Source organism: Neomonachus schauinslandi, chromosome 5 (genome assembly GCF_002201575.2).
Source record: "Neomonachus schauinslandi chromosome 5, ASM220157v2, whole genome shotgun sequence".
Classification (NCBI taxonomy): Eukaryota; Metazoa; Chordata; class Mammalia; order Carnivora; family Phocidae; genus Neomonachus; species Neomonachus schauinslandi.
The window spans coordinates 119,732,625-119,758,186 of NC_058407.1; the positions used below are offsets into that span (position 1 = coordinate 119,732,625).

The following is a 25,562-nucleotide window of genomic DNA, read 5'->3' on the forward strand; positions in this document are numbered from 1 at the left end:
ATCACAGTTAGAGTACTGTGGTATTTTCAGAACATTTAATTCCCACATTTAAGGGAAAATTTGAGAACTGAAACCATACATTGAGAGGATAACTAGATAGTAGAGGTCTAAAATCATGCACATATGATGTTATTGAAGAACTCAAGAATACTTATACTGACATCATGACTATAAACATGAGAAAAGGGAGCATGCAAAGATGTGCAGAATCAATGGTACCTGTTGCCAATAAAGTTTTATCATGGTGAACACTAGTAAGAAGGATTATCATCGAGCACCCATACTATACAAATATGGAAACACTGATTCAATATTCAAAAAAACATTAATATAACAAGGGTTTCAGTTAGATGAAAAGAGGCAGTGTACTATCTCATGAAAGTGTTCAAGCAGGAATTAAGTGATTCTCCCTTCCTACCTCCATTGTCTGCCAGGAAGGGGAAGTTATAGGAATGATTCCTTTATTGGTTGGTGATTCATTTATCACTAGCAGTCACAGTTTAAATGTTTGGGCTGATTCACCAATAAACATGTCCTAGTGGATTTCATTTGCATTTTAATAGAATGTGATATGTGCTAATATGGAGATAAACAATTTACGACTAATTTTAAGTGAGCAAAAATGAGTCCTTCACAGAAGACTTAGTGTTAGGTTCTATTTCAAAGAGCAGACTAACTTCTATTATCCTCTTAAACTCTAAGGGTTCTTTGTTTTTATAATTCAATTATTTGAAATTTGTATCATATTTTGACAAATTGCTTATATTGTATTTAGAAGAGGGTTAGTAGCTGTGTTTCTTCATTAATTGGCATTTTCAATTTAAAAAATGATTATCAAAGAAAAGAGACAGAAGACATAAATTATAGTAGGAATGAAACAGAATTTATCATATACCTTGTATATATCAAAAGAATGATACTAGAATGATATAAACAACTCTACATGCACATTGGACAAGTTAAATGAAATGGACCTATTCCTTGCAAAACACAGACTTACCCAATAAAGAATAATTTGCATAACTTCATAACTATAAAGGAAACTGAACTCATAATTTAAAAATTCCTGAAAAAGAAATCTCTAAGCTCAGATGTATCACTGGTGATTTCTAACCAAATTTTCAAGGCACAAAGGCCAGAAAGGAAGACTTAAAAACAGTCCCAATTGTCAGATGGTATGTCTACACAGGAAATCTAAAGAATGTATTATATAACTCTGAAAACAAATGAGTCTAGCAAAGCTGCAGGATACTAGATCAACATATAAAATTAGTTGTGTTTCTATATACCAGCAATGAACACATAGAAATCAAAATTATAAATATAAGAGCATTTACAATCTTTCAAAAAATGAAATACTTAGGTGTATATTTTAAAGATTTATTTATTTTTAGAGAGAGAGAGAGGGAAAGAGAGAGCATGAACAGGGGATGGGCAGAGGGAGAGAGAGAATCTCAAGCAGACTCCAGGGGCTCGATTTCACAACCCTGAGCCAAAATCAAAAGTCAGGTGCTTTACTGACTGAGCCACCCAGGCACCCCTCTTAGTGTATATTTTATAAAATGTTGTAAAAGGACAAGGGCAGGTCACCCCAAGATGGGTCACTTTGGCATGAACATTATTTTGAGTTAAAAGCAAAAACCCAGCAGATTCAGGGAAAGTTCTTTACCTACCCCCTTCAACTGCATGCTTGTACTATGATGAGAGCTACTAAAACAGATTCCTCTATTACCTAAGAAAGTCATCTACATAATAAGGCAAGCTTTGTCTCCCGAACATCTCCTGCCACTTTTCCTGCTAACGGTCTTTCTCCCCTTTGTAACCTCAGACCTGTACCCATCGCCTTAGTTCATGTAAGCATCATGTTGCCCATGTCTTTGAAATTTCTATATCTGTGTGGATTCCTTATACATATGCAATTAATTTTGATTTTCTCCTGTTAATCTGTCTTATGTTAATTTGATTCTCAGTCCAACTGGAATGACCTTGAAGGGCAGAGAAAATTCTTCCTCCCCAACAATATGTATAGGACTTTTATGGTGAAAACTACAAAATAGCGATAAAAAAAATGAAGGAAATGTAAATTATGAAGAGACATACTGTGCTCGTGGCCTGGAAGACTCAATATATGAAGTATGTTACTACTCCCAAATTGATACATTTATTTAATGAAATTCTTATCAAAACTAAACAAAATTTTATTTATAAATATAGACAGGATTTTTCTAAAATTTATATGAAAAATCAAATGAACGAGAATAACATAAATGATTTTGAAAAATAAGAATGAATTAGGAGGAATCACTCTCCCCAATTTCAAGATTTATTATATAGCTACCTTTAGTTAACAAAACTATGGTATTGATAGAAGAATAAAAACTTGGATCAGTAAAACAGAACAGAGAACCCAGAGATAGCTTCATACAAGTACAGCCAATACTTGGCAAGGGTACAAAAACAGTCAAATGAAGAGAGAACAATTTTGTCAATGGTGTTGCAGGAATTAGATAATCACAGGGGGAAAAAATCTTGGCCTAAATCTCACACCTTATATGAAAATTTTAAAAATGAGTCATAAACTTAAATATAAAATATAATACTTACAACTTTAACAAGAAAACATAGAAAAAAAAATCTGGAACCTAGGACTTGAAGTGTTTACAGATACGCTATCAAAACCATGATCCCTAAAAGGAAAGATCAATAAATAGGATTGTATCAAAATAAAATTAAAATGTATGCTCTTTTCCTGTTAATAGAATGAAAAGACAAACTAAAGCCTGGGAGAAAATATTTGCCACTCACTTATCTGTCAGGGGACTTATATCTATAATATATATTAAGAAAAAAAAACCCTTCAAAACTCAACAGTTTAAAAAAATTAAATTAGAAAATAGGCAAAAGTCATGAAGAAACATTTTGCCAAAGAGGATATATACATGGCAAAGAAACAACATCACTAGCTATCAAGAAAATGCAAATTAAGACCATGATTAGATATTATTCCACATCAATAAAACAAAAATAAAAATAGCACAAATACCAAATATTCACAAAGCAGCAGAGAAACCGGATCTCTCATGCATTGTTGGTGGTAATACAAAAGAACACAGCTGCTCTGAAAAACATTATAATGGTCTGTTACATCCATGCCATGGGACATGACTCAGTAATAAAAAAAGAAAATATGACTTATGCACACAATAATTTTGATGGATCACAAGAGGATTATGCTGAATGAAAAAAAGTCTCAAAAGGTCACATACTATATGGTTCCATTTATATAACTTTCTTAAAATAACAAACAATAGACATGGGAAACAAAGTAGTAGTTTTCCAAAGCTAAGATAAGAATGATAGGAGTGGGGGCGCCTAGGTGGCTCAGTCGTTGAGCATCTGCCTTCAGCTCAGGTCATGATCCCGGGGTCCTGGGATCAAGCCCCGCATCGGGCTCTCTGCTCGGTGGGAAGCCTGCTTCTCCCTCTCCCACACCCCCTGCTTGTGTTCCGTCTCTCACTGTGTCTCTGTCAAATAAATAAATAAGTAATCTTTATTAAAAAAAAAAAAAAGAATGGTAGGAGTGTAACTATAAAGGAGTAGCTCAAGGGAGATCTTTGTGGGGATGGAATATCTTGATTGCAGTAATGATTACATGAATTTATGCACGTAATAAAGTGCCATAGAGCTATACATGTATATCAAACCAGTGTCAGTTTCCCAGTAGTATGAGGGAAATGCATGAAGGGCACACAAGATTTCTCTCTACTACCTTTGTGACTGCCTATGAATTTATAATTACTTCAAAATTCAAAGTTAAAAAATTCATATCATTTTCCAATTATCATTGGGTGACATCACTAGGAATTTAACTTCCTTCGTATTTCCTTATTCTATCAAGTAATAATAATAATAAATTCTCTAAGCAACATTTTCCAGACTGTTGCACAAAACTAATGTTCTATATAGAATATAATTTTTCCCATACAAAAAGGGTTTGGGGGGATAATGTGGGAGACCCTATTGATAATACCAACTTTTTGAAAATTTGCAATGCACAAATTGATTGAAAGATGCTCTTAACACATAAATTGTTTCTTTCCTGAAAACTATTTGATTTCATAATATAGAAAATACTACCCTAACACCTGTCACTTAAAACACTGGCTTAGTGAGAGCAGGGACCAGTATTGGTAATTTTGGAAAGACTAGGAGAGCTTTCTAAACCCCAGTCACTCAGCTACAGTCTACAGTAATGAATTTCTGATGCTTAAGACAATTGATCCTTCACCAGAAGCCTTTTTTTTTTTTTTAAACATTATGATACCTGGCCTACATTCTCACACAATCTCCAAAAAAAAACCCTAAAGCTATTCACAGTCTATGATTAATAAAGTCTCAAAAACACACTAGCAGTTTTCAAGGTGATGTATTACTTTTGAAAGCTCATGCTGGAATTAGTATTTTATATATAACTAAATTATCTCCCCTTGTCCTCTCTAAAAGTGGTTTGTACTTATTCTCTCATTCTTAATGTGAATGTTTATGTATTTCTCTTTTACTAGACAAGGAGCCCACAGTTATTTAGGTAATATCTTGTTTTCATTTGCTTATGCTCCAGAGTCATTTATATCAGAGGTATCCAATGTTTACCAAATAAATAAATGAAAAATGCATGTCAGAGATGCAAGTGTTAATTACAAAATGCTTGGTTAGACTTTATGTGACTATTGACAAAGAACGAAGTACTTGCCTAGGTCAGTGGTTTCCAGTGATGTGCATTTCTGCACTGTTGCCCTCCAACTGGGGTACCCTACACTTTGAATTTCATTTTTTTCCCACAACTGAGCACAAATTCTGATACGCTAAAAAGTTTCAGATGGAACACTGAACTGGGTATAGTAGAGAAGTAATATACATAATTTTACAGTGAGCAACAAGTTAAATATATATAATAGTATCATGCCTTGCCCCCTACTCCCCCAAAATTCATCTGTTTATTTAAAAATGAGACAATTCTGCTATAACAAATGAGAGAAGGCAGTCAGGATATAAATAAATCAACTCCAAACAAACAAACGAACAAAAAATAACTGTGTCAGGAAATTATGGTTACACATTTACAGAAACCAAAGGACATTGCTATTGACATGGTGATAATATAGAAAAGATTGTGTTTTCATTATTGTTGACTCTTTAAATATTTTTGAGTGTTTTTAAAAATTCAGGCACAAATACCTGATATCACTTGGCTTAATTACTATTTTTTTCATTCTTTATTCAAATGTCAATTTCTCAATGAGGATATCTCTGACCACTCTATTTAAAACTATAGCCACCATTCCAAATGTTTTCTTTCCTACTTTTCGCTATTTTACATTTTGTTAGAGCACTTACCGTTATGAAATACATTGTGTCATTTTACTTCTTTCGTTTATGTTTGTGTCCCTCTGCACCACTACCAACCACAACAAAAGCTCCTTGAAAGCAGGAAATTTATTGTCTACATTGTTCACTACATCCAAATAATTAGAACAAACCCTGGCACATAATAGATGTTGAATAAATATACTAAATGAATAAATGTTCATTTTAAATTTTTTAAATACCTCCAATAAATTATATCTCATAATCAAATACTCACTAAACCTTGACTTCAATATAACTGTATTAACTAAACTCATCAAGAAAATAAACAGAATGGTTTTTTTTATTTCAAACACTACTGCCAATGATTAAAAGCCTGATATGTGTGTATGTGTCAATAAGGAAATAAAGAATAAAATAATAGCTCTCCTTTCACCAGACAACTTTTCAAAATTTTGTATTGTTTATATTAGTGCTTCTAAAATTTTAATACACATATGACTCACTGGAGGATGTTATTAAAATACAGTTTATAATTCTCGGGTGGGTACTGAATTCTAAGAGCTGTTAATCCATGGACGCAGATTTAAGTAGCTGAGTTTAGATTATTTTTTAACAGTGTTAAATTGTACACTAATATTTCTAAAATCTGGTATTTTGAGATCTTGTTCAGTAGGAAAACTGTGTTTTAAAATATTTGTAATGAATCAGATAAGACTACTTAGTAATTGAGTATAAGAGTGTGCTGCATTATTTATCAAATGTCCTTACACCAAGAGGGACCCAAAGTAAACTATGGTCTGTGAGGGATAATGACACATCAACATAAGCTCACTGATTGTTAACAAATCATCACTCTGGTGGGGGACACTGACAGGCGACAAGGCTCTATGTATATAGGAGCTCTGATTTGCTGTGAACCTAAAACTGCCTTTAAAAACAGTCTATTAAAAGTAAAAAGTAAAATAAAAATGACAACCTCCAGAATGAGAAGAACATATTTGCAAATCATATATTTGATAAGGGTTTAAGATCTAAAATATATAAATAATTCCTACACTTCAACAATAAAAGACAAACGATCCATTAAAGAGACAGGCAAAGGATTTCAATAGACATTTCTCCTAAAAAGATACACAAATAGCATGTAAGTGCAAGAAAAGATGCTTAACATTATTTATCAGTAGGGAATGACAAATCAAAACCACAAAGACATTCCACTCTATTAACACACTAGGATGGCTATAATTTTTTTAAAAATTATAACAAGTAAAATAAATAACAAGTGTTACCTAAGTCCCAGACCTCCTTCAAGGATTTGCTAAGTATCTTTCATCCTGGCCTGTTTTTATCAAGCTCTGTAACATTGCAATTTGCCCTCCCTCCATTTACGGTCTCCCTCAGCTTACTCTATATTTTCTCATAGCAGCTGTCACCTTTTAACAAACTCTATAATGCATGTTACAGACAAATGTGGGGGTGGAGGAAGATGGAGGAGAGAGAGAGAGAGAATATTTTGTTTAAATCTAGAATATGAGGAAACCATTTTTTTCTGTTGCATTTACTCATATATACTAGGCGTCTACAACACTGTTTGATATGTAACTTCTTAATAAATATGTGCTAAATTTATTTGCTCTGTTTTCTCTACCTCCCTTGAGAGGGTTTTAAAATTTTATGTCTTTTCAAACACTATCTCTTATATCTATGTTCTATTCCACTAATCTGCACTATTAGTTTCTTTTTTTTAATTCCATTTTATTATGTTAGTTACCATACATCATTAGTTTTTGATGCAGTGTTCCATGATATATTGTTTTCATATAACACCCAGTGCTCCATGCAGTACGTGCCATCCTTAATACCCATCACCGGGCTAACAAATCCCCCCACCCTCTCCCCTCTAAAACCCTCAGTTTGTTTCTCAGAGTCCACAGTCTCTCATGGTTTGCCTCCCCCTCAGATTTCCCCCCCTTCATTTTTCCCTTCCTTCTCCTAATGTCCCACATGCTATTCCTTATGTTCCACAAATTAGTGAAACCATATGATAATTGACATTCTCTACTTGACTTATTTCACTTAGCATAATCTCCTCCAGCCCTATCCATGTTGATGGAAAAGTCAGGTATTCATCCTTTCTAAAGGCTGAGCAATATTCCATTGTATATATGGACCATATCTTCTTTATTCATCTGTTCAAGGGCATCTCGGCTCTTTCCACAGTTTGGCTATTGCGGACATTGCTGCTGTGAACATTGGGATGCATATGGCCCTTCTTTTCACTACGTCTGTGTCTTTGGGGTAAATACCCAGTAGTGCAATTGCTGGGTCATAGGGTAGCTCTATTTTTAATTTTTTGAGGAACCTCCACACTGTTTTCCAAAGTGGCCGTATCAACTTGCATTCCCACCAACACTATAAGAGGGTTCCCCTTTCTCCATAACCTCTCCAACATTTGTTTTTTCTTGCCTTGTCAATTTTTGCCATTCTAACTGGTGTAAGGTGGTATCTAAATGTGGTTTCGATTTGAATTTCCCTGATGGCTAACGATGATGAACATTTTTTCATATGTCTGTTAGCCATTTGTATGTCTTCTTTGGAGAAGTATCTGTTCATGTCTTCTGCCCATTCATTGACTTGATTATTTGTTTTTTGCGTGTTGAGTTTGAGAAGTTCTTTATAGATCTTGGAAATCAGTGCTTTGTCTGTAGTGTCATTTGTAAATATCTTCTCCCATTTTGTGGGTTGCCTCTTTGTTTTGTTGAGGGTTTCCTTTGCTGTGCAGAAGCTTTTTATCTTGATGAAGTCTCAAAAGTTCATTTTTGCTTTTGTTTCACTTCCTTTGGAGATGTACCTTGAAAGAAGTTGCTGTGGCTGATGTCGAAGAGGTTACTGCCTATGTTCTCCTCTAGGATTTGGATGGATTCCTGTCTCACATTGAGGTTTTTCATCCATTTTGAGTTTATCTTTGTGTATGGTGTTAAAGAATGGTCGAGTTTCATTCTTCTGTATATAGCTGTCCAATTTTCCCAGCAACATTTATTGAAGAGACTGCCTTTTCTCCATTGCATATTTTCCCTGGCTTTGTCGAAGATTATTTGACCACAGAGTTGAGGGTCTGTATCTGGGCTCTCTATTCTGTTTCATTGGTCTATATTTCTGTTTTTATGCCAATACCATGCTGTTTTGGTGATCACTGCTTTGTAATATAGCTTGAATTCGGGCAATGTGATGTCCCCAGCTTTGATTTTCTTTTTCAACATTTCCTTGGTGATTCGGAGTCTTTTCTGATTCCATACAAATTTTAGGATTGTTTGTTCCTGCACTTTGAAAAATGTCATTGGAATTTGCATCAGGATGGCGTTGAACGTATAGATTGCTCTGGGTAGCATAGACATTTTAACAATGTTTATTCTTCCAATCCATGAGCATGGAATGTTTTTCCACCTTTTTGTGTTTTTTTCAATTTCTTTCATGAGTGTTCTGTAGTTCCTAGAGTATAGATCCGAGGTATCTTATGGTTTTTGGTGCTATTGTAAATGGAATAGTTTCTCTAATTTTTCTTTCTACAGTTGCATTGTTATTGTATAAGAAAGCAACTGATTTCTGTGCATTGATTTTGTATCCTGCCTCATTACTGAATTGCTGTATGAGTTCTAGTAATTCAGGGGTGGAGTCTTTTGGATTTTCCACGTAAAGTATCATGTGATCTGTGAAGACAGAGAGTTTGACTTCTTCTTTGCCAATCTGAATACCTTTTATTTCTTTTTGTTGTCTGATTGCTTTTGCTAGGACTTCTAGTACTATGTTGAACAATAGTGGCGAGAGTGGGCATCCTTGACGTGTTCCTGATCTTAAGGAAAAGGCTCTCAGCTTCTCCCCATTGAGGATGATATTTGCTGTGGGTTTTTCATAGAAGGATTTTATGAACTTGAGGAATGTTCCCTCTATCCCTATACTCTGTTTTAATCAGGAAAGGATGCTGTATTTTGTCAAATGCTTGTTCTGCATCAATTGAGAGGACCATATGGTTCTTCTCTCTCCTCTTATTAATGTGTTCTATCACACTGATGGATTTGCAAATGTTGGAACCACCCTTGCATCCCGGAGATAAATCCCACTTGGTCGAGGTGGATGATCCTTTTAATATATTGTTGGATCCTATTAGCTAGGATTTTGTTGAGAATTTTGGAATCCATATTCATCAGGGATATCAGTCTGAAATTCTCATCTTTGATGGGGTCTTTGCCTGGTTTGGGGATTAAGGTAATGCTGGTCTCATAGAGTGAGTCTGGAAGTTTTCCTTCTGTTTCTATTTTCTGAAACAGCTTCAGGAGAATAAGTATTATTTCTTCTTTGAATGTTTGGTAGAATTCCCCAGGGAATCCATCAGGCCCTGGACTCTTGTTTTTTTGGGAGGTTTTTGATCACTGCTTCAATCTCCTTACTGGTTATTGGCCTATTCAGGTTGTCAGTTTCTTCCTGTTTCAGTCTTGGCAGTTTATACGTTTCCCGAAAGGCATCCATTTCTTCCATATAGTGGTTGATAACAATTTCTAATAATTGTTTCTATTTCCTTGGTGTTAGTCATGATCTCTTCCCTTTCATTCATAATTTTATTAATTTGGGTCTTTTCTCTTTTCTTTTGGATAAGTCTGACCAGTGGTTTATCGATCTCATTAATTCTTTCAAATAACCAGTTTCTAGTTTCATTGATCTGATGTACTGTGCTTCTGGTTTCTAATTCATTGATCTCTGCTCTAATCTTAATTATTTCCCTTTAATGCATACCTTAGGCATGGTTTGTTGCTTTTTCTCTAGTTCTTTAAGGTGTAGAATTAGTTGGTGAATTTGGGATTTTTCTATTTTATTTGAGTGAGGCTTGGATGGCTATGTATTTCCCCATTAGAACTGCCATTGCAGTATCCCATAGGTTTTGGACCGATGTGTTTTCATTCTCACTGGTTTCCATGAATTGTTTAAGTTCTTCTTTCATTTCCTGGTTGACCCAAACATTCTTGAGCACAGTGGTCTTTAGCTTCCAAGAGTTTGAAGTTCTTCCAAATTTTTTCTTGTGATTGAGTTCGTTTTAAAGCACTATGATCTCAATCTTTTGGTACTGGCTGAGACCTGATTTGTGACCCAGTATGTAGTCTATTCTGGAGAAAGTTCTGTGTGCACTCGAGAAGAATGAGTATCCTGTTGTTTTAGGGTGGAATGTTCTGTATATATTTATGAGGTCCCTCTGGTCCAGTGTGTCATTCAAAGCTCTTGTTTCTTTGTTGATTTTCTGCTTAGATGATCTGTCTGTTGCTAAGAGTGGAGTATTGAGATCTTCTACAATTAACATATTATTATCAATATGACTCTTTATTTTTGTTAACAGTTGGCTTATGTAGATGGCTGCTCCCATATTGGGGGCACAGATATTTACAACTGTTAGATCTTGTTAGATAGAATCTTCTGTGTCTCTAACTACAGTCTTTAGCTTAAAATCTAATTTGTCTGACATAAGAGTTGTTACCCCAGCTTTCTTTTGAGGTCTGTTGGCATGGAAGATGGATCTCCATACCTTCACTTTCAGTCTGGATGTATCTTTAGGTTCAAAATGAGTCTCTGGTAGACAGCATATGGATAGGTCCTGTCTTTTTATCCAATCTGCAACCCTGTGCCATTTTATGGGAGCATTTAGGCCATTCACGTTGAGTGTGATTATTGAAAGATATGAATCTATAGATTGGGTATGTAAATTTCTGTTCTATATCACTCTTGGGGTCTTTCTCCTTTTATAGATCCACCCCCTTAATATTTCTTGCAGGGCTGGCTTAGTGGTCACATATTCTTTCAGTTTCTGCCGGTCTTGGAAGCTCTGCATCCCTCCATCCATTCTAAATGACAGCCTTGCTGGATACAGTATTCTTGGCTGCATGTTCTTCTCGTTTAGTATGCTGAATATGTCTTGCCAGGCCTTTCTGGCTTGCCAGGTCTCTGTGGATAGGTCTGACGTTATTCTGATGGTCCTCCCTCGGTATGTAAAGAATCTCTATCCCCTAACTGCCCTTACATGGTTTCCTTGGTTCTAAGATTTGTGAGTTTTACTATTACAAGCCAGGGCGTTGGTCTGTTTTCCTTGATATTGGGAAGGGTCCTCTCTGCCTCTAGGACACGAATGTTTGTTTCATTCCCCAGATTAGGGAAGTTCTCAGCTATGATTTGCTCAAATATAGCTTCTAGTCCTCTCTCTCGCTCCACGCCCTCAGGGATCCCAATAATTCTGACACTGAAACGCTTCATGGTGTCACTTATTTCTCTGATTCTGTTTTCATGGATTTTGAGTTATTTCTCCCTGGCCTTCTCTTTTTCCTTCTTTTCTAACAAGCGGTCTTCTAGATCACTAATTCATTCTTCTACCTCACTTACCTTAGCTGTTAGATTATCTAGATTAGATTGGACTTCATTGATAGCATTTTTAAGTTCAGCAAGTTCAGCTTTCATTTCTGCCCTTAGAGACTCTATGTTGCCATTAATTGATTTCTCCATTCTAGCTATTGTCTTCACAATTGCTACCCTGAAGCCCATTTCCAACATCTTGATTGTATCTGTATCAATTCGAAGTCACATTCTGAGTCTTTCCTATTTTATGGGTTCCTCCTCCTAGTCATTCTGTTGAGGGGTGATTGAGGGAATGTAGTGTCCAAATTATTGACCACAACCCAAGTAAGATGCACATGTTTTATAGGGACCTTAGGGTTGTTGGCCTCTTATTTTCCCAGCTTGTCTTCTTGGGGAGTGGCCTGCCATGCTGTTACTCAGGCAAGCCTGTTTGGGCAGAGTTGCCCTGCCCCCTGTGGTGGGGGATGGGCTCAGTGAAAACGGGTTTGGGGGGGCTTTTGTTCTCTGGTGGCTTTCCCTGGCGGCTTTCCTTGTCTCTTCCGAGAATCAGAGCAGAAGAGATCGTTTTCAACCCTCTGCCTCAGAGCAGAGAGATCAGAGTCTGTTCTTCAGTGAGCTCTCTAGGTCACACTATGTCCGTTTCTGTCTGTGCTGCTAAAACTGCAGCATCCTGGGTTGTGCGCCCCTCAGCAGGGCTCCCAGTCCTCGCCTCCAGGTAGGGGCATGGGGGCATGTCTCTGCCCTTTGTGCTTCTAAAAACGCCAACTGCCCCCAGTTCACACTCGCAGCCCCACTGCTCTGGGATTCAGTCCAGGGGGCGGCCCTAAAGTCCCTTCCCCACTGCTACCAGTCTGTGAGTCTGTGCCCCATCCCCAGGACAGGAGGCTATTGCTGACCGGCATAGGATCCCCACGGCTCCCTCCGCCTTCCTACAATTTCATTGTAATTTTTCTTGGAGGGGAGGCATAGGTTATTAAAAGTACATTTCTACATAATAAAATTTAAAAAATAAAAATTCAAAAAAATTAAACACATAAAAAAAATTAAAAAGAAAATAAAAGTGCATTTCTCCTAACCAAAAGGTATTGTCCAGCTTTTTGTTATCTAATCAATTTCCAGCCTAATTAAAAAGACATAATGTGTTACTTTAATCAATTTTAAATTACTGAAATTTCCTTAATATTTAATAATAATATAATCTCTCTTTTTTTGGTAAATATTGTGTCTGTTTCAAATGAACAGACACTGCAGATGGCAAATACAGTTTTACATTTGCCCATTAGGTTCATATTACTCACTAATTATGTTGATTAAATATCCAGCATCCTTACTAACCATGGTACAGAATTAAATTATTTTCAGTATGCCTGATACACTCTTTTTTTTTTTAAAGATTTTATTTATTTATTTATTTATTTGACAGAGAGAGGCACAGCGAGAGAGGGAACACAAGCAGGGGGAGTGGGAGAGGGAGAAGCAGGCTTCCCGCCGAGCAGGGAGCCCAATGTGGGGCTCAATCCCAGGACCCTGAGATCATGACCTGAGCCGAAGGCAGACGCTTAACGACTGAGCCACCCAGGCGCCCCTGCCTGATACACTCTTAAATATGTATGAACAATAAATATGCTAATCAGAATGTATGGTGAAACAAAAAATAGGGTTGCTTTCCAAAGAAGCCTCTGTATCACTGGCAAAAATATGTTCAAATAATATTTTAGAGTTGTCAGACATACATATCACTTTCGTCTTATTGACTACGTCCCATATTTTAGATATGTTACTTAGATAATAAAGCCAAAAATGACATTTTAATTTGTCTGCCACATTTTGTTTTCAGAGCCTATATGGATGTAAAGAAAATAAAAGCAGCAGGTACTTCTGTTTTTAAAAAAAATTATTATTATTATTATTATTTTCTTCTTTTCCATCAGAGATAGTCCATTCCTTTAAAAGGAGTTTAAATTCCTTCTGCTATTCCTCCATGGTGTATTTCTACCTACTGATATTTCAGAAGTTTTCTTAGAGTTGTGATATTCAATCAATCTTTACCTAGAATTCGCAAAAAAAAACAAAACAAAACAAAAAAACTCCAAGGACTATGGAACTTAAGGCTAAATTTTTGATTGGTTGTCACCCAAATTTCTGAAATCAGTTGCTATTGTAACTTTTAAGATTTTTTTCTCTTTCCTATTCTTCTGGGTCTAACTAGAAGATCAAAGTTTACACTATATACAGAGGGGGAAGAGCAAGATGGCGGAGAAGTAGGAGACCTAAATTTTGTCTGGTCCCAGGAATTCAGCTAGATAGGGATCAAACCATTCTGAACATCTATGAACTCAACAGGAGATCTAAGAAAAGAATAGCAGCAACTCTCTGAACAGAAAAGCGACCACTTTCTGGAAAGTAGGGGGTGCAGAGAAGTGAATCCGAGGCTATATTCTGGAAGATAGACAGCAGGGAGGGTGCCTCCATCAGCCGCTTCTGGCAAATGATAGAACTGCAGAGCCCCAAATCGGAACTTTGAGAAGTCAGCTCCACTGAGGAATGTCGCTCCAGTGGCTAAACAGGGGGTAGAACCCTTGCAGGGACAATGTGGTCTCAGGACCCTCGGGGTCACCAAAAGACTGGGGGTGACTGAGTGCGGCAGAGGTCCCAGGAATTGGAGCAGGGAAGCCAGCTGCAAAGACGGAGCAGAGGAGTGGGCTCTCAACTCGGGGTTGACATAAACCATGAACCGTGGCACAGTCGGGCCACTGCTCTTCCAGAAGGGATCCAACAAGTTGCAGATCCAGGGAAACTCCCCTTCCTCCCCCAGGAGGAGTGGCACAGGAGTGCACTGCCGGAATCTGCTGGGTTTTGAGTCTCCAAACAGGGTTCTGTGCCAGAGATAGAAACGCTCAGTCACAGGCCGGGTGAGCACTGAGTGCAGCTGGAGCAAGGGAGATGGGAGTGATTGACTGCTTTTCTCTGGGGGTGCACTGAAGAGTGGGGCCCCGAGTTCTCGGCTCCTCCAGGGCAGAGACTGGGAGGCCGTCATTTTCACTCTCATCCTCCAAAGCTGTACGGAAAGCTTGCAGGGAACAAAAGCTCCCGAGAGCAAATGCAGGCAGATTATTAGCCCTGCCCAAGGCTAGCTATGGCGGGGCAATTCCACCACCAGCAAAGACATTGAGAACCACCCTCAGGAGATGAGCAAGAACAGCCAGCCAAGACCAAGTTTATGGATCAATAAGAATGGCAGAAAGCCAGCACTAGGGGAATACAGCACACAGAATTCATGGCTTTTTTACCCCTGATTCCTTAGTCTTTCAAAGTTAATATTTTTTAATTTTCTTTTATTTTTCAATTTTTCTTTTTCCCTTTTTTAACCAAAATCTTATCAATCCCTTTTTAAAAAATCTTTATTTTTCATTTTTAGAGTAATATTCGATACCTTCATAGTAGTTAACCTTATTTTTGGTACATATTTGTTGTTCTCTCTTTAAAATTTTGGGATACAGTTTCTTCTAACAGACCAAAATATACCCTAAATCACTAGTATATGGCTTTGTTCTAGTCTCCTGCCTGATCACATTCTCTCCTTTTTTATTTTTTTTTAATTTCTCTTCTTTCTTTTTTCAACCAATGTCTTATCAATTCCTTTCATAAAATCTTTTCTAATTTTCATCTTTACAGTCATATTCCATCCTGACATCATATTTACCCTTATTTTTGTACATATATAAGCTTTTCTTCTTTAAAATTTTCAGAGGCAGTTTCTTCTAACAGACCAAAATACGCCCAAAATCTAGTGTGTGGCACTGATTTATTCACCAGCCTGATCATATTTGATCGTATATATTTCTTTTTTAATCCTTCCTTTTTTTTTTTCTTTTTTCTTTTCTCTTTCTTTGCCTTTATTTTCCCCTGGTTTCAGGTCTCTTCTGATTGTTTATGTATATTTTTATGGGGTTGTTATCCTGTTAGCATTTTGTTCTCTCATTCATCTGGACAAAATGACAAGATGGAAAAAATCACCTCAACGAAAAGAACAAGAGGCAGTACCAACTGCCAGGGACCTAATCAATACGGACATTAGTAAGATGTCAGAACTAGAGTTCAGAATGACGATTTTAAAGATAATACCTGGGGTTGAAAAAAGCATGGAAGATATGAGAGAAATGCTTTCTGGAGAAATAAAAGAACTAAAATCTAACCAAGTCGAAATCAAAAAGACTATTAATGAGGTGCAATCAAAAATGGAGGCGCTAACTGCTAGGATAAATGAGGCAGAAGACAGAATTAGTGATATGGAGACCAAATGATGGAAAATGAAGAAGCTGAGAAAAAGATAACGAGGACAGAATTCGAGAGATAAGTGATACCATAAGACGAAACAGTGTTAGAATAATTGGGATCCCAGAAGAAGAAGAAAGAGAGAGAGGGGGAAAAGGTATATTGGAGCATATTACAGCAGAGAACTTCCCTAATTTGGGGAAGGAAACAGGCATCAAAATCCAGGAGGCACAGAGAACCCACCTCAAAGTCAATAAAAAAAATTCAGGAACCCAATATCTAATAATAAAACTTACAAGTCTCAAAGACAAAGAGAAAATCCTGAAAGCAGCTCAGGACAAGAGATCTGTAACCTACAATGGTAGAAACATTAGATTGGCAACAGACCTATCCACAGAGACCTGGCAGGCAAAAAGGACTGGCATGATATATTCAAAGCACTAAATGAGAAAAACATGCAGCCAAGAATACTATATCCAGCTAGGCTGTCATTGAAAATAGAAGGAGAGATAAAAAGCTTCCAGGACAAACAAAAACTAAAGGAATTTGGCAACACGAAACCAGCCCTACAAGAAATATTGAAAGGGGTTCTCTAAGCAAAGAGAGAGCCTACAAGTAACAGAGACCAGAAAGGAACACAGACAATATACAGTAACAGTCACCTTACAGGCAATACAATGGCACTAAATTCATTTCTTTTTTTTTTAAAGATTTTTTTTAATTTATTTATTTGAGAGAGAGGATGAGAGGAGAGAGAGAGCACATGAGAGGGGGGAGGGTCAGAGGGAGAAGCAGACTCCCTGCTGAGCAGGGAGCCCGATGCGGGACTCGATCCTGGGACTCCAGGATCATGACCTGAGCCGAAGGCAGTCGCTTAACCAACTGAGCCAACCAGGCGCCCCAATTCATATCTTTCAATAGTTACCCTGAATGTAAATGGGCTCAATGCCCCAATCAAAAGACACAGGCTATCAGATTGGATAAAAAAATAAGACCCATCAATATGCTGTCTACAAGAGACTCATTTTAGAACCAAAGACACCCCAAGATTGAAAGTGAAGGGGTGGAAAACCATTTATCATGCTAATGGACACCATAAGAAAGCTGGCGTGGCAATCCTTACATCAGACAAATAAGATTTTAAACCAAAGACTGTAATAAGAGATGAGAAAGGACACTATATCCTACTTAAAGGGTCTATCCAACAAGATGATATAACAATTATAAATATCTATGCCCCTAACATGGGAGCAGCCAATTATATAAGGCAATTAATAACAAAATCAAAGAAACACATCAAAATGATACAATAATAGTGGGGGACTTTAACACCCCCCTCACTGAAATAGACACATCATCTAAGTAAAAGATCAACAAGGAAATAAAGACTTTCAATGACACACTGGACCAAATGGACTTCACAAATCTATACAGAACATTTCATCCCAAAACAACAGAATACACATTCTTCTCTAGTGCCCATGGAACATTCTCCAGAATAGATCACATCCTAGGTCACAACCAGTACCAAAAGACTGGGATCATTCCCTGCATATTTTCAGACCACAATGCTTTGAAACTAGAACTCAATCACAAGAGGAAAGTTGGAAAGAACTCAAATACATGGAGGCTAAAGAGCATCCTACTAAAGAATGAATGGGTCAACCAAGAAATTAAAGAAGAATTAAAAAAATACATGGAAACCAATGAAAATGAAAACATAACTATTCAAAATCTTTGGGATGCAGCAAAGGCAGTCCTAAGAGGAAAGTATATAGCAATACAAGCCTTTCTCAAGAAACAAGAAAGGTCTCAAGTACACAACCTAACCCTACACCTAAAGGAGTGGATAAAGAACAGCAAATAAAGCCTAAACCCAGCAGGAGAAGAGAAATAATAAAGATCAGAGCAGAAATCAATGAAATAGAAACTAAAAGAACAGTAGAACAGATCAACGAAACTAGGAGCTGGTTCTTTGAAAGAATTAACAAGATTGATAAACCCCTGGCCAGACTTACCAAACAGAAAGAGAAAGGACCCAAATACATAAAATCATGAATGAAAGAGGAGAGATCACAACCAACACCAAAGAGATACAAACAATTATAAGAACATATTATGAGCAAATCTATCCCAGCAAATTAGATAACCTGGAAGAAATGGATGCATTCCTAGAGATGTATCAACTACCAAAACTGAACCAGGAAGAAACAGAAAACCTGATCAGACCTATAACCACTAAGGAAATTGAAGCAGTCATCAAAAATTTCCCAACAAACAAAAGCCCAGGGCCAGATGGCTTCCCAGGGGAATTCTACCAAACATTTAAGAAGAATTAATACCTATTCTTTTGAAACTGTTCCAAAAAATAGAAATGGAAGGAAAACTTACAAACTTGTTTTATGAGGCCACCATTACCTTGATTCCAAAACCAGAAAAAGACCCCATCAAAAAGGACAATTACAGACCAATATCCTTTATGAACATGGATGCAAAAATTCTCACCAAAATACTAGCAAATAGGATCCAACAGTACATTAAAGGGAATATTCACCACGACCAAGTGGGATTTATACCTGGGCTGCAAGGTTGGTTCAACATCTGCAAATCAATCAACGTGATACAATACATTAACAAAAGAAAGAACAAGAATCATACGATCCTCTCAATAGATGCAGAAAAAGTATTTGACAAAGTACAGCATTCTTTCTTGATCAAAACTCTTCAGAGTATAGGCATAGAGGGTACATACCTCAATATCATAAAAGCCATCTATGAAAAACCCACAGCGAATATCATTCTCAATGGGGAAAAACTGAGAGCTTTCCCCCTAAGCTCAGGAATGCGTCAGGGATGTCCGCTATTACCACTGCTATTCAACATAGTACTAGAAGTCCTAGCCACAGCAATCAGACAACAAAAAGAAATAAAAGGCATCCGAATCGGCAAAGAAGAGAAGTCAAACTCTCACTCTTTGCAGATGATATGGTACTCTATGTGGAAAACCCAAAAGACTCCACTCCAAAACTGCTAGAACTCATACAGGAATTCAGTAAAGTGGAAGGATATAAAATCAATGCACAGAAATCAGTGGCACCCAAAACCATAAGATACCTAGGAATAAATCTAACCAAAGAGGAACAGAATCTGTTCTCAGAAAACTATAAAATACTCATGAAAGAAATTGAGGAAGGCACAAAGAAATGGAAAAACATCCCATGCTTCACAAATATTGTGAAGATGTCAATGCCACCTAGAGTAATCTACACATTTCATGCAATCCCTATCAAAATACCATCTACGTTTTTCAAAGAAATGGAATAAATAATCCTAAAATTTGTATGGAACGGGAAAGGACCCCAAAGAGCCAGAGGAATGTTGAAAAAGAAAAGCAAGCTGGTGGCATCACAATTGCTGACTTCAGGCTCTATTACAAAGCTGTCATCATCAAGACAGTATGGTACTGGCATAAAAACAGACACATAGATCAATGGAACAGAACAGAGAGCCCAGAAATGGACCCTCAACTCTATGGTCAACTGATCTTCGACAAAGCAGGAAAGAATATCCAGTGGAAAAAAGACAGTCTCTTCAACAAACGGTGTTGGGAAATTTGGACAGCCACATGCAGAAGAATGAAACTGGACCATTTCCTTACACCACACACAAAAATAGACTCAAAATGGTTGAAAGACCTCACTGTGAGACAGGAGTCCATCAAAATCCTAAAGGAGAACAGAGGCAGCAACCTCTTCGACCTCAGCTGCAGCAACTTCCTCCTAGAAACATCGCCAAAGGCAAGGGAAGCAAGGACAAAAATGAACTATTGGGACTTCATCAAGATAAAAAGCTTTTGCAAAGCAAAAGAAACAGTCAACAAAACCAAAAGACAACCGACAGAATGGCAGAAGATATTTGCAAATGACATATCAGATAAAGGGCTACTATCCAAAATCTATAAAGAACTTATTAAACTCAACACCCAAAGAACAAATGATCCAATCAAGAAATGGGCAGAAGACTTGAACATTTTTCCAAAGAAGACATCCAAATGGCCAACAGACACATGAAAAAGTGCTCAACATCGCTCGGCATCATGCCACCTCACACCAGTCAGAATGGATAAAATTAACAATCAGGTTACAATAGATGTTGGCTTGGATGCGGAGAAAGAGGAACCCTCCTACACTGTTGGTGGGAATGCAAGCTGGTGCAGCCACTCTGGAAAACAGTATGGAGCTTCCTCAAAACGTTGAAAATAACAAAACCCTACAACCCAGCAATTGCACTACTGGGTATTTACCCTAAAGATACAAATGTAGGGATCTGAAGGGGTACATACACCCTGGTGTTTATAGCAGCAATGTCCACAATAGCCAAACTATGGAAAGAGCCAAGATGTCCATCGACAGATGAATGGATAAAGAAGATGTGGTATATATATATACAATGCAATATTCTGCAGCCATCAAAAGGAATGAAATCTTGCCATTTGCAACGGCGTGGATGGAACTGGAGGATATTATGCTGAGCGAAATAAGTCAAACAGAGAAAGACACGTATCATATGATCTCACTGATATGAGGAATTCTTAATCTCAGGAAACAAACTGAGGATTGCTGGAGTGATGAGAGGTGGGAGGGATGGGGTGACTGGGTGATAGACACTGGGGAGGGTATGTGCTATGGTGAGTGCTGTGAATTGTGTAAAACTGTTGAATCACAGAAGTGTACCTCTGAAACAAATAATACATTATATGTTAAAAAAAGAAGAAGATAGCAGGAAGGGAAAAATGAAGGGGGGGAAATTGGAGGGGGAGATGAACCATGAGAGACTATGGACTCGGAGAAACAAACTGAGGGTTCTAGAGGGGAGGGGAGTGGGGGGATGGGTTAGCCTGGTGATAGGTATTAAAGAGGGTACATACTGAACGGAGCACTGGGGTGTTATATGCAAACAATGAATCATGGAACACTACATCAAAAGCTAATGACGTAGGGGCGCCTGGGTGGCTCAGTCGTTGGGCGTCTGCCTTCGGCTCAGGTCATGATCCCAGGGTCCTGGAATCAAGCCCCTCATCGGGCTCCCTGGTCAGCGGGAAGCCCGCTTTTCCCTCTCCTACTCCCCCTGCTTCTGTTCCTTCTCTCGCTGTGTCTCTCTCTGTCAAATAAATAAAATCTTTAAAAAAAAAAAAAAGCTAATGATGTAATGTATGGTGATTAACATAACATAATAAAAAAAAGTTTACAGTTTATACAGGATAACTCAAAATTCATATAGCATATGTTAACCACACTATAATTAAAACATTCAATACTGTAGAATGGGATTATAGGTAAATTTTTAAAAATACATAATACAAATAATCAATGCTATTTACAAAAATCATACTCATGTATGAGAACCAGTATCAAAATGTGGGTTTCTTTTTTAAGGTCTAACGTCTGTTGTTTATTTGTTGTAATGAGTTGAAAAAGTTTTCTTTTTTCTATATAATACCTGGAAGTAATTCAGCTGTCTTGCACCAGTATTACTGATATGTGTAGCCCCATTCAAAACCTAAACAAGAGTGATTTGGCAATCAACTCACCAAAAAGCACTTTCTGGTACAACCTTCTGTCCAAAGTCTTATGATTACTTTTACCTTTATTTTTCATACAAAGGAACTACCGGTATTATGCTAAGTGAAGTAAGTCAGAGAAAGACAACAAATACCTAATGATTTATATGTGGAATCTAAAACACCAAACAAATGAATAAACAAACAAAAAGCAGAATCAAACCTATAAATACTGAGAACAGTGTGATCGTTGCCGGAGGGTAAGAGAATGGGGGATGGGCAAAATGGGTGAAGGGTAGTGGGAGACACAGACTTCCAGTTATGGACGAGTAAGTCATGGGAGTAAAAGGTACAGCAAGGGAATATAGTCAATGGTATTGTAACAGTGTTGTGTGGTGACAGATGGTAGCTACACTTGTGGTGAGCATAGCATCATGTATAGAGTTGCTGAATCGCTACATTGTGCATCTGAAACTAATGTAACATTGTGTGTCAACTATACTCAAAAAGTAAAGAAGTACCAAGACAGTAAGTTCCCACACATTTCAGACTCTCTTAACTATCAGCATCCTTTCCTAAATTCAGACAAAGCATTCCTAGAAATATTTACAAATTTAGAACCTAAACACAAAGAGTTCTGGGAAAATTTAGCCATAAATAAATCAATACTTTCAAAATGGCATTAAATTTTATCTGGGGAAAGAGATACATTGGCAACATAAGAAATAAAATTCAAAAGCATAATATCTGCTCTCTTTGACTGATAACCTAGATTTCTGTGATATTGAAATGAAAATGGCAATGAAGAAACTGTAAAAGCATTTGATGCAGAAAGTAACTAAACATGCAGCAGAAAATATTTACAAGGTAAAGATTAATATTAATTCAGAATTCAAGATTAGCCAAATATATTTGCTTAGTTCCTGTGTGCTAATAAATAGATATTGGAAGAAATAATCCACAACTGAAGAAACAGCTACTTGATATAAATAGGATTTCTACATCTATAACTTTTTTTTTTAATATTTTTAAGATTCAGCTTTACACAGAGGTGGTATGGAAGCTTTAGCAAAGCAGTGAATCATAAAGTTCTTGGTTCTAGGACCAATTCTGTCAACACCAGTCTTAAGAACTTTGACAAAATTTTAAGTACTCCTGTTGGCGGCTTCCTCTGTGGAATATACAGTAAGAGTGTCTGTCCCACTTACCCCTCAGGGCTTCTGTGAAGACCAGGTAGACATTAGTAGATTAGAGGGCTTTGAACGTTAAAAGTTCTATACAAACGAGAGCTCTTACTCTACTGAAGTTGTTCTTGATATTCCAGATTTGGTTCAGTAACAACAACAAAGGCTCAAACAAAAATATTCTTGCTCAGAAATTATTACAAGTAAGTGGAATAATTTGTCAACCTTCATTTTGACAATCTGTATTCACCTCATTTGCAATGCAATGAGGTAATAATTGGACTGTGTTGCACAATTTACAGACTTACCCAAATGAGCATATATGGCCCATTTAGCTAAGGATATTTTAATAGGTGCTATTTATTATGAGTTGATCTCCTACAATAATATCATATAGCTGATATGTATTTCCTTTAGAAGACCACTTTAATATATTATCTAGGTATTTATTTATTTTTAACATTTATCACATCTCGTAATTTACACAAAGGAATGACAACTCTCTCAAATGCATCAAAGCATAGAGGCTTGTGAGCCCTGCACGAATTGGCGTTGATGGATGTTTTGCTTGTCTTTTTCCCAAAACTTTCTTTCATATGAAAAATACCCGTTTCCATTCTGTTTGTCTTTGAACACACCTGTTTTCCAATTTATCACCAATTATTTCACACACACCAAGCCACCAACTAGTTTTAAATGAATTACAGTTCTAAAAAAAAGTATTGAGAGAAGGAAAGAAATGTATTTAAATAGGTAAATCACCTTACCTGACTTGGCTACTGAGCTTTACATACTTTGTATGTTTCAGCAATTAACACACCACATGCAGGGTAAGGTTGTAGGAGACAAAGGGGAAAAGTGAGGAAATAGAAAACTTCCACTTACTGCAAATGAAAGTAGATTCATCTGAATTATCAGCGCAATCGTTCACAAAATCACACAGCTTGTCCTTTGCAATGCACTGCTTGTTTGCACACATGAATTCTTGAGCAGTACACTTCCTGTCTGGGCTGAGCAGGGGGGCACAATCTTGAAAGGAAATATCATCCACTGCTACATCTCCCATGTAACTGATACCACGCTTTGCCCTAAAGACAATCTTTAAAAAAAAAAAAAAAAAGGAAGAAAGGAAAGAAGGAAAGAAATCCAATTTCAGTTGAATTGTCCAAGAATTCAAAATTTGAGGCAACCATTAAATATAGGACATTAGGTTTGAATCTAATAAAAATACCCCATAATGAAACTCACCCAAAATGTTTGAGAGTCATCCCACAAATGGGGGAGTGGCAACACCACTATGTCTTGTCTAGATTTTTAGGACAGGTGGCAAAGATAACCAGCAGGAGCCACCAACCTACCAATGCTGATTCTATAGCTCTCTCATCCAAAACAAGACCTGCTCGCTTCTTAGAGCCTCACCTGCACCTCATATGGGAGGAAAGAGGCCAATCAGGTGACAAAGCACACAAAGAGAAAGAAGATGCAACCACATCCTTTATTTTGGCCAATTTGTTGCCACTCCTCAGATCTGTCCACCCCAACTATGTGAAAGTGAAGATATCAAACCTCAATACCATGAGTTTTTTAAATTGCCCACATTTTTGGAATTAAAATGATTTTAATTTGCCTTTGACCAATGTATGTGATGAACAAAATTCTCATGTGTGCCACTGTCTGACAGGGAAATCCCACTTACATGGACTCCAAAAGAATTAGAAATGATTAAAGGTCATAACAGGAGTTGCTAAAATTTCATCTTCAATTTGTAACATTACCAGTGCTTGGAAGAATAATTAACACTGTTTCATGGAACACAAGAAGTCACAAATTGTTTAGTTTCAAATTTCTAAGTGAAATTAATTCAGAATGTTTCTATTAAATTTCTCTGCATGCCAAATATGTATTTGTGTATTAACATAAGAAAAATTCACATATTTTAAAGTAAATTTAGAGCAATTTGAAATGAGTTAACAAGGAATACAGATTTACTTCAGTGATTTTATATAAATATTTATTGTTCAAACTCCCAAACAGCTTTTGATGAAATCTAAACATTTTTCTCAAAAGAATTACAATTTTTCCTGAGGATGTGTTATGCTTTTATGTGACTGTATGAAAACGTGTGTGTTTCCCTTTTAAGATAAGATGGTAGAATAATTGAAAATCTTGCCTCTCAAATTATCAAAACCAAAACAAAATAAAAATACAATTTTTATGTCAATTCATATACCAAATTTACATATATTGTTCTTTATAACAGATATGCTGGAAAAGAAAAATAAATTTGATAGATTGAGAGGTTGGAAGTCATTAAGAAAAGGTGAAACTAGAAAGAATAAGGACTACAGTGTTTTATAAGGAAACACCGATACACAAATTGAAAAGGGTACTCTATTTTCTGGATGCATCTAAACATTGTGATACAGTGTTCTGTGAAAAAGAAATCAGATAATAAGTGTTTCCTTATTAATTTGTTTTTGCACAACTCTATAGATGGACTCTCAGGTGCCTGCCATGTTCAAATGATCAAATCACTGCTTATATCCCAATGCTCCATAAGATGTTGGTTAAGATTCCATACACTTTCTTATTGAATGTGATTACACTTTCTTTAAAGAGTAATTATATTTTTTCAGTAAAATAAAAAGGGTCAATTATTTTGGAAAATTTGGAAAGCAATATGGCACAGCGTTTGGATTATGGACTTGGAGATAAACTGGCCTTGCTTAAAGTCTGTCTCTGCCATTTTGTAGTCTGCATCTAGAGCAAGTTCCCTCGTGTGTAGG

The 25,562-nt window shown here is 36.8% G+C and overlaps 1 protein-coding gene across 1 annotated transcript in view; it reads right to left on the reverse strand.

The window, feature by feature from the left end:
* The window catches only part of MALRD1 (MAM and LDL receptor class A domain containing 1), a 794,826-nt gene that overhangs the window by 424,470 nt on the left and 344,794 nt on the right, over positions 1-25,562 (reverse strand). The window contains exon 25 of the mRNA XM_044915239.1: positions 23,662-23,875. Coding sequence (XP_044771174.1) covers positions 23,662-23,875 — 214 coding nt within the window. The remainder of the gene's footprint in view (positions 1-23,661; positions 23,876-25,562) is intronic.